This window comes from Pyxicephalus adspersus, chromosome 8 (assembly GCF_032062135.1).
Source record: "Pyxicephalus adspersus chromosome 8, UCB_Pads_2.0, whole genome shotgun sequence".
Lineage (NCBI taxonomy): Eukaryota > Metazoa > Chordata > Amphibia > Anura > Pyxicephalidae > Pyxicephalus > Pyxicephalus adspersus.
Genome location: NC_092865.1, coordinates 1,524,100 through 1,540,322, shown reverse-complemented (window position 1 = coordinate 1,540,322; position 16,223 = coordinate 1,524,100). Strand labels below are relative to the sequence as shown.

Genomic DNA, 16,223 nt, shown 5'->3' with positions numbered 1-16,223 from the left:
GATTAGGTTGGCAGTATAATAAGTGAGGGGGGGTTCAAGGAGATTAACTCTTCTAGTAATGTCTCAATTCCCTGCTGATTAGAAATGTATAGGTGTTAGGCCTCCACAGAGGGACTACTGCTTCCATACAGGACAAAGGTCCTCATCTGCAGTGTGCTGGCTACAGACAGGTTTATTTACTCGGGCTGTCTGCTTTTAAAGAAACTTGTACCATTTTGTACACCTGTTTACTTGGTTGATACTGAAAGTTATTTATTATAATTATAATTTAATCTGTTTTTTTTTTTTTTCTCTACTTGAAGTGCAAGTACATCAGAACCACCAACTGCAAATATTAAGCCCACTCCAGTGGTTGCAACACCTAGCAAAGTGTCCGCAGCACCCAGACCACCAAGGGCTAGCATTCGCCCCATGGTTACTCCTGCTGTAGCGTCAACTCCGACTACCACCCCGACAGCTACAGTTATGCCAACTACTCAAGTGGAGACCCAGGAAGGCAAGTATTTTATGTTAAATGTTGTCTTTTACAATTCTTTATGGCTTGAAATGTTTTGTTTACAGTCTATTAAAATGTTGATTATTTATCTAGCAATGCAGTCGGAAGCTCTGTTGGAACATGTTCCTGTTTTCGGAAGTACCAGTGGATCCGTTCGCTCCACCAGCCCCAATGTTCAGTCATCTCTCCCACAATCTGTTCCAGCTGTTCAGCAGCAGACGGCTTTTGTACAGCCTACTCAGCAATCTCAGGCAACCATAGAGCCGTGCAACCAGGAGCTTACTGTTGTAGAAGTAGTACAGAGCTCTCCTGTAGAAAGGCCAAGCACTTCTTCATCGTTATTTGCCACATGTAAGTGTTTTTTTTTTTTTGTTTTTTTTTTTTTAATGCTGAATTAATTTTTGTGCCATGCAGGATAAAGTGACCGTTTCGGCAAAAGATTGTTCACCTACCCTCTAATTATTGCAACTCGTTCCTAGATTGTCTAAGCAGCACTTGGGTATGGTGGAGCATGTGACCTGGGCCTAGCAGTCAATTAATGGGCAGGAGCCCAGGCACTTTTCCATGCTGCTAAAGTTGGGATTCCTCCAGGTTGCTTACAAAGCCCATTTCAAAGATGGTCTGAAAAGGTGCCGCATAGGAAAACTACGCTAATAAATGGGCTGTGTATGCCTTTTGCAGAGTAGGTTTTCCTTTGACATGCATGAGTGAGGTGACTTTATTATTCAGTGATTAAATGTTGTGTAACCCATAAAATGCTTTCAGTTTCAGCAACCCCAAGTTCCTCCATCCAAAAACGCCCACGTGAGGAGGAAGAGGGCACTGTGGAAATCACAGAGCACGCAGGGGAAGATTCAGATGTTCCTGCCAGTAAGAAACAGAGGGGAGTGCAAAGAGTAGAGCCAGTGGTATGTCATCATATTGTTATGAATCCCTTGGTAGTAGTCATTGTAATGAAGTAAAACACAAAACAATTTTGTTGGTTTGTATGGTTAAAACATCTGTAAGATTTGTATTGCTATCCATCCATGTTGAGGGGATTTTCTGCCACTGAGACAACAGGAAGTCAGTGGAAATTTAACCTTAGAAAGGAGAAGTCATACCTGTTTGCACACGTCTGATGACTCTTGGCCAATACCAGCCGCAGGGCTCTTCTCAGGCTAGAATCTGACATGTGTACAGAGGCATTCCAACGTCGTTCATGGATTCTCCCTGATGCATCCATGACATAAGATGAATGACTGCAATGGCAGTGAAGGAAGGCGAGCACAGCGGGGTGCTGCTTGCTCGTTCTCCCCCCTCCCTCTCCATAGAACAGAATGGCGCTGTATGTACAAAGAAAGATTGTTTCCATTTACAAAAATCTAGCGTATGTATGTAGCCACAGGGTGGTCACGGGAAAATGGGTGTCCCCATTGAAGCTTTATCTCCAATTCTAATTTCTGTAACTGTAAAAATGTTACTCATCTTTCACATGGAAAGGAACTGAGACTGGGACTTTCTAAATGGGGGAATAGACAGCAAAACAAAAATTAGGAGAGTGTTAACCCTTTACTACTTTGTTCAAAAAGTGGAAAAATATTTTTTGGGTATAGCTGCAATTTAATTGACTTCACTGCTGAGTTTAGTAAATCTTATAAACCCAAGCTGTAAAAAAGGTTATATACTTGTATTTTCAGTGGCCAGTGTGTTAAAATGCCACACATGGCAGACCCCCAATCACTGCAGATATTCGGTGGTTTTAGAACAATACTTGCTCCATGTCCCACATTGTGGTTGGTACAAGATATACATCCTAGCTAGAGAAGACTGAGATGAAAAAAAAAGTGTGACCGAGGTTAAGCAGGGACAAAAGCATTCTGAAGCAAGTTTAGTGTAGAACAGTCTCTTAGGGAGGCAAAAAAGTTGTTAAAATGTTTTCCCTTTCCATTATGCATTAGCACTACAGGTATTTATAGTCACTCAACACTCAACACATTTTTATTTCCCTTATATATAAAAAGGAGGAAGTTTTGACAGAAGAAATCACAGAATCAGAATCTCAAACTTTCGACCAGGAATCCCAAGATGCACTTACACAGGTAACTTTATTCCCTGCTGACTTTTCTACTCCTGAAATCTTGTATCAGAAAGCTGTAGCAGATATTTATTCTGAGACTAATAGGAACAATGCCAAGAGAGTAAAAAAAGTAGATAATAACCGATTTCCTTTTCTTTATTGACTGAAATAACTTAATTGTATTTTTTTTTTTCTTTTGGTTCAGTTAAGTACTCTGGATTATCAGCAACTTAATGACGAAGAGACCACACAGTCACTTGGGGATATCACTGCTCAGTCTTCGGATCAGTCCCAAAGTGTGCAATCCACCCCGCACAGTGCGCAGAAGAGTGATAATGTGATTGTTGTCATAGACAGCGACGAGGAGGAGGATGAGGAAAATGAAGGCGATCAAGAGGTAATGGTAGTCAGCAATGAAAATATTAAGTATGTAACTAAAGTGTAGGGTTAGGGTATTAGCATTGGATTCTTTGTGTGGTGTTCTGTATCTTGGAATTGTTACCAGTAATGATAGATAGCTGGCATCCCTAATCAACTCCTGATGATGCTAGATTCATGGCTTCTATTTTTTTGGTATGCAACAAAAAAAAAAAAAGCCAAAGCCTTTTTTTTTTTTTTTTTTTTTGGTAGATAAACAATAAACATTTAATGATCAAATTGTTGTTGGGCACCATGTAAGGTGACGTCTAGCTCAACAGAGATCAACTGTACTATGGTGACAGGTTAACGGTTCAAAATAGAAACATCCCTGTCCCGAAGCCTTTCGCCAAAATGGCGATCATTGTGTCCATCCTACCACACTCATCTATGTAATCGTGGCAAATATTTCTATTTTAAACTGTTAACCTGTCACTATAGTGCAGTTGATCTGTTTAGCTAAAAGTAACCTTACATGGTGTCCAGCCTCAATTTGATCATTAAATGTTTATTGTTTGTATGTTGGATATCCATAATTTGAGTTTTTGGCAAAAAACTACTCCTGACCGTCTCATGGCACCGCTTCTCCTCTATTCTATTTTTTTTGTGTTGAACAAGCATGCATTAATGAAAATCAAAGGTGTGTGATTTTTTTTTTTTTCTTTAACCTACTATTAACCCCTATCCAAGCCAAATACCACCCCAAGTTGTCAAGTCCGTGCTCCTTGCCTGAAACTTGTCCTAGTATAGTTAATTTGCTATTTTTTTAATAGTTGCCTTCTCCAAAGACTTTCAGTAGCTTGTGATGCCCCGGGGCTGGGTGCTCCTTGTTTTGCAGAGTTAGGATCAGACTTCATGGCAGCATTACACTCTGCACTATTGCATTGTGCATAAGGGGCACTTTGGTGATGTCCCCTCTGGGTCTTTAGGGAAATGGACACTTCCAGGTGTGGCACTTCTGGTTCTTCTGCTGTCCTCACCCACTGCAGGATACAGTAGTTTGAGGAACCAATGAGCTCTGTGGGCCCCTTAGAAATCCAACACACAACGATTTTTAGAATTGTAGCAGAGTTTAGTGGTTCAGACCAAGGGTTTATACTGATTTGCCTTTATTTCACCACTGAGATATCACCTGAAACTGATTAACGTAGCTATTAGTTGTACAAGAAACCAAAACGAATCGCTTCTGCTGGTCTTGAATAATGAGCCTCAAGAATTTTTGCTGTATATTTTCTAATGCCTAAAATGTTTTTATATTGAAGGACATACCTGGGTATGGAGAAGATGAAGATGATGACGATGATGCTGGAATGGGTGATGGAGATGAGAGCAATGGTGAAGGTGGCAGTGCTGATGGAAATGAAGCCTATGAAGGAGAGGATGCTGCGGTATGTAGATCTTTATTTTCCCCAATGAGGTTACAGTCTGTAGATTGCAAGATTAAAGAGCCTCCAGGAAAATAGCCAAATTTATATGAAAAAAAAAGGATGATATTGTAAGTGATAAAAGGTTAGTAAATCTGTCCAGGTGGGCAGGAGACCTGATTTCACTTTTAATAACACTTACAGGTCTTTTCCCTTCCCAAGCCTGTTATTGGACCGTGAAAGGATTAGCAACAGACTGATGAGGTCATCCTACGGTCACTCTGATTTCACCCGTTCTTTGCATTGCAACACAGCTGATTGGCTCCTTGTTTGTCTTGCACTCCCCCCAGACCCCCACCTGCCTCCCCAATCATATGTTGTACAGAAATGGCAAAATGACTAATGCCAGATCAATTTCAGGTATTTACTGCTTGCATTTCAAAAATGGGCACAAGGTTTTTAGTAAACGCTTTATCAGTTTGTCTGGAGTTAAGCTTTAATTCCACAAAAAAAAAGTATTCTAAACAGTTTTTTTTATTGTTTCTTTACTAAGTTTATATCCAGCTGTTGTAAATTGAATTGCAATTAAATGCAAATATATATAATTTGTTATTTATATAATTTGTGTGTTTTTTTTTTTTTTTTTTAATTTCGTTAAGCGAGTATATAGATAAAAAAAAAGTATTCTTTGCTAATTCTTTTGCAGGGCGCAGATGGCACAGATCCTGGCACAGAGACTGAAGAAAGCATGGGAACTGGGGACAGTGGGCAGAGACCTGCAGACTCCCAGAATAGCAGTAAGGAAAATTGTTATTTCAGTAGAACTAAGTTATAAGCTTCAGGTTTCTGATATATAAATTTTATGTATGGGCATTGAGGAGCAATTCAAGAGTCACAAGCAAAACTTTGTTTAAAAAATACATCATTGTGATTTGGAAGATTCCCGCCCTTGGGCTCTTCTAACTATTTTACTTGTTGCCTTGCAGTCTCTTAAGAGGTTGTCTGTAGACTGTGACAGTGGTAATATTCCCTGAGACCACGGTACAAAAATCCTTTAATGAACATAATCTGAGGCTGTAAATGAGAATTATGCTGCTCCGTTTCGTTGTGTGATTGGCAACCTTTTAAACGCCCTATTAAAGAAAAAAGTTCTATCCGCATATGTTTAACTGCTTCTTTATACCTATTTTAGGTGAAGCAGGCACGGGAGCTACAGAGTCACCACAAGATGTGAGGGAACAGCCGTCATCTGCTTCCGACAGACCAAGCCCTCGGCCTCCACAATCTCCTCGTAGACAACCACATCCTCTTCCTCTTTGCTTGACTATTCCTGCTCCACCTCCAGAGCTTGGCCCACCTGTTCAGGTACTTTTAGTCTTTTACATCCTTAATCTATGGATCACGCAGCCGATCCCAGAAATATTCCTGCTGCTGTAGGTTGGATGCATCAGACTTTTTCCTGACTATTAATATTAAAAAACAGGTTTTATATAGAGTCAACATATTACGCATCGCTGTTCATTAAATAGGGCTTGCATATGACAGACAGATACAGTGACCCTGCCCCAAAGAGCTTACAATCTAGGAGGTGGGGGAAGTATCGCACAATAGCAGGGGGATATGGAATGGTGGGTGAGTAGTGAGGGTTTAGGTGACAGAAGAAGACGAGTTGGTGAGGTTGAAGCGTTGGGTTTTGAGGAGCAGAAAGTAGGAGCAAGCCGAATAGGAGGAGGAGACCATTCCAGAGAGTCGGGGCAGCTCTAGAAAAGTCTTGGAGCCATGTGTGTGACAAAGTTATGAGTGAGGAAGTGATTATTAGGTCATTGGAGGAGCGAAGAGAGCAGCTAGGGGGTATTTTTTCATCGAGGCAGAAAGGTGGAACTAGAACTGTGGAGAGATTTGTGTATCAGGTAGGTGGGAGAAAACCTGTGGAGGCATTTGAAGGCAAACCATAGGAGTTTGAATTTGATTCTCAGGTGAAATGGAGGCCAATTAAGAGATCTACAACAAGAGGCAGCAGAAGAGGAGTGGTAGGAAGGCTGTGTATGGGGTAGGTAGGTGGTAAGGCTGTGTATGGGGGTAGGTGGCTGTGTATGGGGGTAGGTAGGTGGGAAGGCTGTGTATGGGGGTAGGTGGGTGGGAAGAATGGATAAATCTGGCTGCAGCATTCATGATAGATTGTAGAGGAGAGAGTCAGGTTAGTGGAATACTAGAGAGGAGGATGTTACATTATTCCAGACGAGAGATAAGAGCGGGTACATGGTTCATAAAGCACCCCTGAAATATCATTGCTGCTGCTATTAGGACTGACAAAGTGTTGCTTCTCCTGAAGGGACCTCCTGGACATCTCTAGTTTGTGTCTAGTAGGTTGGATGCATCAGACTTTTTCCTTCTGGAAAATTCTTCTATAGTGCTTGTTCACAAGGGGCAGTTGGCAGGAAGTTTAGATTCTCTATAATCTCTTAACCCTAGCTAGCTCTAATTGCAAGCACTTTACCTGGGCCAAGCACTTACCCCTTGAATAAATGAGAATGTTCATACCTTGGAGTAACCTAGGATTAAGGCAGGCGGTTAGAGTGGCTTTACATTCCCCCTTCATGTAAACAAATACATAAAATGTTTTTCAGTTGCTGCAAATTGTAGCTCCTAAATTAAAAGATCCCATTGCTGAAATCCTCCTTTCTGTGATTGTTTTTTTCTATGTTATGATTTTTTTTTTTTTAATTTTTTTTTTCTTAAATTGCAGCGAATTCAGATGGCCCGCAGACAGTCTGTAGGACGTGGACTGCAGCTTACACCTGGCATAGGAGGCATGGTAAGGAAATATTATCAATTATTTCTTATGTCTGTATCTCTTTGGAAGAATCAATTTTGGGGTGACTCAATGAGTGTAGTGATGTGCTTAAACTTTTTTTTTTTCAATTGCTTCACAGCAACACTTTTTTGACGACGAAGACCGCACAGTACCCAGCACACCAACTCTTGTTGTCCCTCATCGAACAGATGGCTTTGCAGAAGCAATTCAGTAAGTTTTCAGATTAAATTCAATGTATTTTTATTTTGTTTTTTCAAAGAACGCTAAGGCTATGTACACACGTCAGATGATTCTCGTCTGATTATTGATTCAGGGCTAATATCGAACAAGAATCTGACCTGTGTACAGCAGCCGTCTGACGTGTTTCATGGATCCATGAATGACGAACGACTGCAATACAAGTGAGGGGGAAAGAGCGCAGCCCCTCGTTCTTCCACCCTTTCCTCTCCATAGAGCAGAACAATGCTGTATGTACAGAGCTTGTTCGTTCATGGTTCAGTCTTTTGTTATTGGAAAGGAGCGTGAAAGATTGTTTCCAACGACAAAACGTCTAACGTGTACGTAGCCTAAGTCTCTGGCTGTTAAGAATATCAATAAGCAAAGAAATTCTAGTTTTTAGGGAAACTGAAGTATTAAGTTGATTGTATATCCCTGACTAGTGCTAAGAGGAACATCAGGGCTGAGCATAGGCATAGCAACTTCATCAGGTCAGCACAGAGAGCCCTGGACTTTCCTAGAGATGTCAGAAGTGATCCAAAGCAGCCGCATCAATCCCAGTATTACCTTGGTAATCTAGAAGCGACCTCCTCTCCAATGTGTCGAGGGATCATTTTTCTGTGCTAGGCAGTGCCCATCTCCCTCTGAGGCTCTTCTTGTAGCCAGGTCTTTTGATCCCTGCAGTATTCATTCAGCATTACATCTTTTTGTTTTTCTTTCTGTAGCGTTCATCAGCATTTAATGTCCGCTTGTGTTTTTAGCTCTCCACAGGTTGCTGGTGTCCCTCGCTTTCGGTTTGGGCCACCAGAGGATATGCCTCAAGCCAGCTCTAGCCACTCCGACCTTGGCCAGCTGGCTTCCCAAGGAGGTAAGATATGGGGACATGGATTTCCTTATTATTCACCAAACACAGATAGTGAAGCAGTGCCTTTTATTGTCCTCTTTTCATTATGGGGATGGCTTTATAGCCTACTTGTCATTGACTATTTCATAGTAAAGTCCAGGGGCCGATATCGGACGAGAATCTGGCGTGTGTACAGCGCCCATCGTCCGAACGACTGTCCTGGCAGATCCAAGGATGATGCACGACAAACGTTTGTAATGAAATCGAAGAGGGAAGTGCGCAGCGGGGTGCCGCTCCATCGTTCTCCCCCTCCCCTCTTCATAGAGCAGAACAGTGCTGTATGTACTAAGCTCGTTCATGCATCGTGCAGTCCTTAGTCATTGGAAAGGATTGTGAAAGATACTTTCCAACAACATTTATTGCTCTTGTATACCTAGCCTTTGAATTGCAGACAACGCTGGTCAAACATGCAGCTTTGTTGACAAGTGATTAAATGCAAAATTAATCTCTAATCAAAGGTCCAACAAGTCCCCCGCTGAGCCAGTCCTATGGCTGGACAATCAGCAGGGAGGATGATCTGATTGCATACACATTGTAGACTACATAGACTCTGCAGGTTTTGTTTATTTACAAAATATACTTCAGGTAAAGATTCACTGCCCGCTAATGATGATGTTAGCAGTATTGTAATTAAGAAATAACTTCTCTTGCTTACCAACTTACAATAATGTATTTGTAGGCCTAGGAATGTATGAAACCCCTCTATTCCTTGCTCATGAAGAAGAGTCAGGTGGCCGCAGCGTTCCCACGACACCGCTTCAAGTTGCAGCACCAGGTACAGCAGCACTAAATCATATTGAAATTCAGAAGGCTTTCCCTAATATCTGAACCCAGAACTAGGAATGTCATCTCTGGCAGTTACTTGGCAACAGTGATACAACCCCGGGGTGATGACACTCATACCACTGCATTGGTAAAGTAACTGCATGGTCACTTCAGGCGGCTCTCCTAATATATACATACCCCTCTATACCCCTCTTATCCCTAATATATACATACCCCTCTCATCCCTAATATATACATACCCCTCTCATCCCTAATATATACATACCCCTCTCATCCCTGTTACATAGTATTTGGGCGTGTTTTATAGTTCACAGAGATAGCTTTAAAGGCTGATCACACTTCATGAGAATTCATTTCAGTGCCCAAAAAGTTAGACCTGGATCCACAAATATGTCTTTACTCTGAGAAAAGAATGCAGTTGCCACATCTGCAATATATTTTTGTTCCTGAGGAAAGATTAAGCAATTGGATTATTATAATCTGAAAATCCAGTTTTAGATTTTTGGTCACGTGATACATTTTTTTTTTTCTTTTAGTTTCAGTCTTTGCCGAGAACCCATCTGCCGACACCTCTGATCACGCGTCCCAGTCTGTCCCGATGGTCACGACCTCCACTGGAAACGTTTCTGCATCTGCGGAGTCCGGAGCAGCAGATGAAGGGGATGAAGTTTTTGCTGAGGCCGAATCCGAAGGGTAATTTTGTCCCTGGGTTATACAAAGTCTTGTTATCTGAGCTTTTAACATCAAGTGTTTCTCAACCAGGGTTACCCCAGAGGGGGAGCAATGAGCAGTTTGTGATTCTCAGGTCAGTTTAAGGACCGTTTTGATCTGCAAGGGTGACATTCTTCCCACTGACCACCAGCAGTGTTCTTCTGTTTTTTGCCTGTACAAGTGTTGATTAGTGCAGATTTGAAAACCTATTCTGCTCCATTGTACCCCCTTGGGTCAATATGTGGGCACCCCTCACTTCTATAGAAATGTTATTCTGTAGTCTATCCAAATCTGGAAACAAAAACCCCATTCACTATGCTTATAATTTAAATATCCAATGCGCAGAGGATTTGCATCAACCATCTCCACCTACAAATGTCAGTGTTTCAGTCCAATTTGTTCTAATACTGTTTTTTCCATTTACTTAGGGTTGGCTCAGAATCCACAATGGAAATGGAGACAAGGCCGGAGCCAGAAACTGCCCAGCCATCAGAGAGCGATCTCCCCTCCACAAGCCAAGACCCTCCAACGTCGTCATCTGCAGGTAGATATTAGGCGGATGAACAATTGAATTTGGATTCTTAGGATTGGGGTTTAAAGTGCGACTTCAGCTTCAAGTTGCCATAATCCGTGAAAGTGGATTTAATGTATTTAATTAACATTTAGGATACCTAAACAACATGCTTATAATCAGTTAGTGATGAAGATTAACAGGAAAGTAATTGTTGCTCAGAAGTTGTTGGGAAGGTGGAGTTCTAAAAGGACCTGGTCAGGATGTTCTCTGATCACCATTAGAAACATTTTGTGATAGGTGTGACTCTGTGCAGAAAGTTCTGTAATTAAAGCATAGCTAAACTCAAAATTTTTACTTACTAAAAGGGTTGTCTAACCTTTTAAGTAAAAAGTAAAAAAAAATTTTTTTTTTCACCTCCCCTTTCTGTCTTAATTGTCTCAGCGATAAGGACACAATGGAAGCGCAAAGCCTCCCATGATACTTCTGTCACACATGCCGGCACGCTCTAGGCTTCTCCTTCTGCACATGCCCTGATCTCAGACATGCGCAGAAGGAGCCCTTTTATTAATGGAAGAAAAATGCAGATCTCATGTATGCGCGGTGAGATTGGCAATCTTTTTTTTCCCCACCTGATCTTGCGCATTATGAGATTGGCTGACGTAGAAAAAAGAGAGATGTCGGCGCCTGCCAGGCCAAAGACAAATACCGGGACGACGCCGGACCCAAATATAAAAACCTCCAGACGGATCTGCCGACTTAACCTACCTAGCGGTATGACTAATGAGGATTTTTAAAAGCAAAAGCGGTACGTTAAAATTCCTCATTAATTTCCTGCCTTCCTGCCTAACGGTCCCGCCCTCCAGCCTGTGTTGCGATCAGATGTCTGGCCGGTATCTGCTTCCCCTGGCCTTGCGTCCCCAACGTTCACATGCCGGGGACACGCAGATATTGCTGGAGGACGCCGCTGGAATGTGGGAACCAGGTAGGAGTTTTAAACTCCCTGGCAATTCCAGCCCTAGTATAGGTCGGGGTTACAGCTTTTGGTATGGAAAATCCACCCCGAGCCACACTCTGATATACCGCTAGGGAGGTTAATGGTAAGTGTGATGTTTTTAAATTGAGTTTAGTTCTGCTGGCTGAATAGGAATAGAGAGAACTTCTCTCTGTGCCTTATTCAGCATAGACTGGATACCACACCTGAGACTGAGCACCTCCTCCATCTATCAATACTTTATGAACCATCCTGAGTGGAGCGTGTATTGGGCACCCACAGTGACCTCCACCAGCAGAGGGACAGGCATAGTCTGAGTGCGGAGTGCTAGGTATAAAATAATTTCTATGGTTTCCTGCAACCTCAGCAGATGTAAATCACTCAGCCAAGAGAAGAACCCTGACCACCAGTCTACATTAATGTGACTCCATAGCTTCTCCTACCTTCCTCCTCCTAGGAGAAGAACTAACTGGTACATTAAGTGGGAAATGTATTATGCTCTTAGAGCTGAAAGCCAGATACATGTGTTTTCCTGCTTTTAATGAAAATGTATTTTTTGTTTGAACATGCAGGCTATGTTTCCAAATGTTGTTTGGTCCACTCCACTGTTCAAACATTTTTTTTATTTGTTTTTCACAACTTACAGTAAAATACTATACATAAAGAACAAAATACAATCTTAATACAAAACATAAGCATAGGTAAAATAAATAGGAAAGTAAAGAATTAAATTATTACATACATTATCAAAATTAAACAAGATTTTAAGCTGGGTGCTAAGAAATTGTAAATGTGTGGCAGCCCTTGTATTGTGACCTAACTTTTCAGTAACCACCCAAAAACAGCTAATGATTACTGAAAAGTGCTGGGTGGTGCGCCCAGCTAAAAGGGGGCGCAGAGATCACTGCTGTCTATTCCTAACTTCATATTTTTAATAACATGACACGGCAGCACATGGGTACCATTTAGTTGCCTACAAAAATAATTTTATTTTACATTTGTTAGCTAATATAAAAATCAAACTATAAATCCAATCATAAAAACCTGAAAGGATGTTATTAGAACTAATATTGTGTGAGGGACAGAGCTCCATTTTATAATGCACATTGTAAGCTCAATATAATGTTCTGTCTGATAGAAATGAACCGTATTGTGATAACAAATGGTTATATGTAAATGTTCTTGTAATTGGCAAATGTTAGGAAAAAATGTGATGGAATAATATGCAATAAATTCCTATTATTCATAGTTTGATTTATAGTGACCGGACAATGTTTGGGAATGTTTGAATTGTGTGCTGACATTCTCAATCATCTTACACAGAACAATCGCATACTAAACCCCTCATTTCTATTTTGTTACAGACACGAGTACCAGTCAGCCGAAGCACCTGAGAAGAGTCAGACTTCATCCTCAAGCTGGAAGACCTGCAGTCCGAGGGCGTCAGCTCAGCAGACAAGGAGGTGTGTTGAAGCTAATGGCTTATTGGTGGTAGGGCAGCATGGTTGCTCAGTGGTTAGCACTCTGGCCTTTGGAGCGCTGGGTCCCAGCTTGAAATTTTGCCCAGGACACTATCTGCATGGAGTTTGCAGATTCTCCCAGTGTTTGTGTGGGTTTCATCCGCATACTCCGGTTTCCTCCCACATTCCAAAAACATGCACTTAGGGCAATTGGCTTCCCCCTAAATTGACCTTAGACTACATTAATCACATATGACTATGGTAGGGACATTAGATTGTGAGCTCCTTTAAGGGACAGCTAGTGACACGACTATGGACTTTGTACAGCGCTGCGTAATATGTCGGTGTAATAATAATGAATATTAAAAATCACTGTCAGGTTTTTTCTGCCTTTCCTGTTTGGAGAGGTTTCTTCACTTCCTGTTTAAAAACAGGAAATAATGAGATCTCTCCAAAGAAAGAAAATACTCGGCTCTTATCGGGGTTATGGAAAATTGCTTAAATTTGATTTCTTGGATCTTAGCCCTACCAAGTTCTTAACATTTGTATTTACCATGACAATAACTGTTTCTTTTTTTTTTCCAGGAGTTCCTTTAGGACGAGGAGGAATAAAAAGGAGCCACTTTTGAAAGCTCTATGTTTTTCCTGTATTTGTGAATATGTGAAGCGGGCCCTTCTGATTTTAAGCATTCGTTACATTTCAAATTTGTTTTGTAAAAGTAAAAATTAAAGATTTATTACCAGAAATGCGTTTTGATTTATTGACTTATTGGATAAATGGTATTGGTAAGTTAGTGCTTTAGTAAGGATTTACTTTTAGCAGCTAACAAGCCAGAGACTTCTGGGGATTGGGGTGGAAAATAATTACCTGTTTTCAGTAAGCATTTACCAGTAACCAAAATTACGAACACAAAAATTACGGACTGAAACTCAAAATGTTTACATGAAAGGGTAGATAGACTGTTTATTGGGAGGAAAAAAACTTAACTCCCACTCATACACATGAAGGTTTATAGAGAGATCACCAGACGCGGACAGCTGAAGATCAGGAACTATGTAGTTGCATTTGATGAATCCGCACAGGTTATGGTCAAAATTTTACATTACCAGGATAAATCCATGGCCAGGACAATTCCAATACAACACCTGGAAATATTTTCTTTTCATTAATACCACTCAACACCTGCATACCTCAGCCTATCCCCTGTATTATGTCAGACCATGTACTCGTCTTTACCTCCCTGAGAAATAAGCAATGTAAGCAGATTTATAGTAATAAAAAGCTATGATAAATATTTCTAGAACTGAGTGGACAATGTTTATGTAAATTAGACCTGGAAATGAATGTGTAGTAATGAAAAAGAATGAGGTGAGCTCCTTTCATACATTACTATATACAGTAGGTATATGGCACAGACATATTCCAGTGCTGTACAAAGTCCACAGTCTTGCCACTAGCTGTCCCTCGAAGGAGCTCACAATCTAATGCCCCCCCCCCCATTGTCATATGTCATTAATACAGTCTAAGGTCAATTTTGGGGGGAAGCCAATTAACCTATCTGCATGTTTTTGGAATGAGGGAGGAAACTCCACACAAACATGGGGAGAACCTGCAAACTCCATGCAGATATTGTCCTGGATGAGATTCCAGCACTGCATATCCGGAGTGCTAACCATTTAGCCAAATTTAAATGTAAATCTCTTGTAATGTGGACAGTCAGCTCCTCGTCTTACCAGCCAAACTTAAATGTAAATGTCTTGTAATGTGGACAGTCAGCTCCTCTTCTTACCTGCAGAGCAGACTGCAAACAATGCACTCCAGGGGTCTGCCTTTGGTTGGACATTGGAGGAGCAGCAATCCCTCATCCCTGTGCGTTTACAGAGCTTTATACCCCCAGTGATATAGAGTGCAGGTAGCTAATTAGCAGACATTCAGATATCTAATTTTATGTAAAAATACATTTATTGAATGCAATTAATTTATTGGTGTTTATATATCTGGCTGTAGGTTGAAATAGCTGATGATATTCTCTGTATATTATTTCTCATTCCACATGTGGTGCCATGCAGCCAATATTCCCTTTTCAATCTTCATTGTAGTAAATATACCAGAATTGCTACCAGCACGACAGCTGTCGCTATTACAATCCCTGAAATGAGAAAAACAAATATTGTTTACATAATCCATGGAAATAAAAGATGGAACCGGAGCAAACACAGATGTGCTACAACCGGAAGACAAATGTAAAATGATGTGGTTGCACCTCTGATATAAATTATCTCTCCCTTATAGTTTATGCAGAATGCCTAACAATCAGCCATGATTATTATTATACAGTATCTATATAGCACCATCATATTACACAGCACTGTACAAAGTCCATAGTCATGTCACTAACTGTCCCTCAAAGGAGCTCACAATCTAATAATCTAATGTCCCTACCATAGTCATATGTCATTATTGTAGTCTAAGGTCAATTTAGGGGGAAGCCAATGAACCTAACTGCATGGTTTTGGGATGTGGGAGGAAACCGGAGTACCCGGAGGAAACCCACACAAACACGGGGAGAACCTGCAAACTCCATGCAGATAGTGTCCTGGCTGGGAATCGAACCTGGAACCAGCGCTGCAAAGGCCGGAGTGCTAACCACTGTGCCACCGATGTTCCCAAAAACAATTTACTTGCTGTGAGCTCACTGTAACCTAAAAATCAATCAAGCTAAATATAACGATAAAAGGCTGAGTACGTTGTGATGATTACAAATATTGGCATTGCATCAATTTCTGTGTCCTAGCTCTGCATTGAGCCCTGCACTGTGTGTGGTCTGCCTGACACCAAGGGACCCATTTATACAGCTGGGCTCCTGGTGATAAGTGTCAATATATTCACCAAAACATTGACACTATGGTGTTTGTACCATTATATTACCATTGTCATGTCTATAACGTGGAGTACTGGCCCGATGACCACCTTACAGATAATGTACGCCACATAACCCTGATCTCCACTGTTGTGTGAATATGACCGCAATCAGATCACACTTTACTGATTTTAGAGTTATTTATATTTAATAAAGGGGAACTACTATTGTCACTTCTTTATAAATGGGGACCTGGGCCTGGTCAGCTATAGGAGAGACAATGAATGGGGGATTCCACCAGGACACAAGACACTTCATGCATCAAGCAACCAGACAATACATTTATCCAGAATCTAACAATCCCCATGGGGGCTGGATAAGTGGAGTTTACTGTATACAGAGGGGGCTTATTTACCCCCCTGGTGGTATTCCTGAGTGTGGCTTGGGGTAGAAAAACATGCTAAAGGTTTAACCCCGAGCCACACTGGGGGTAGCTAAAAACAAGAATAAAAACACTTACCTGGTCCCATCGGCGTATTGCCAGTCTGTGCCCGTCCTCGGGCCGCGTCCTGTGCCTTCGATCTTCTGCCAGCGAGTGCACTGATGTTCCCGCTGACGTTGGTGTGTGC

At 41.3% G+C, this 16,223-nt stretch overlaps 2 protein-coding genes across 2 annotated transcripts in view; one reads left to right on the top strand and one right to left on the bottom strand.

Moving 5' to 3' along the window:
* The window catches only part of TPR (translocated promoter region, nuclear basket protein), a gene marked incomplete in the record, with an annotated part of 40,972 nt that extends 27,492 nt beyond the window's left edge, over positions 1 to 13,480 (top strand). The window contains 16 exon segments of the mRNA XM_072419300.1: positions 303 to 496; positions 590 to 847; positions 1,262 to 1,404; positions 2,500 to 2,577; positions 2,761 to 2,952; positions 4,235 to 4,360; positions 5,043 to 5,133; positions 5,529 to 5,701; positions 7,083 to 7,151; positions 7,270 to 7,361; positions 8,129 to 8,235; positions 8,951 to 9,046; positions 9,594 to 9,750; positions 10,197 to 10,312; positions 12,638 to 12,736; positions 13,319 to 13,480. Coding sequence (XP_072275401.1) covers positions 303 to 496; positions 590 to 847; positions 1,262 to 1,404; positions 2,500 to 2,577; positions 2,761 to 2,952; positions 4,235 to 4,360; positions 5,043 to 5,133; positions 5,529 to 5,701; positions 7,083 to 7,151; positions 7,270 to 7,361; positions 8,129 to 8,235; positions 8,951 to 9,046; positions 9,594 to 9,750; positions 10,197 to 10,312; positions 12,638 to 12,736; positions 13,319 to 13,362 — 2,035 coding nt within the window.
* Positions 13,481 to 14,677: 1,197 nt separating this feature from the next.
* The window catches only part of ODR4 (odr-4 GPCR localization factor homolog), a 12,870-nt gene continuing 11,324 nt past the window's right edge, over positions 14,678 to 16,223 (bottom strand). Inside the window, exon 14 of the mRNA XM_072419301.1 lies at positions 14,678 to 14,883. Coding sequence (XP_072275402.1) covers positions 14,825 to 14,883 — 59 coding nt within the window. The 3' untranslated portion in view covers positions 14,678 to 14,824. The remainder of the gene's footprint in view (positions 14,884 to 16,223) is intronic.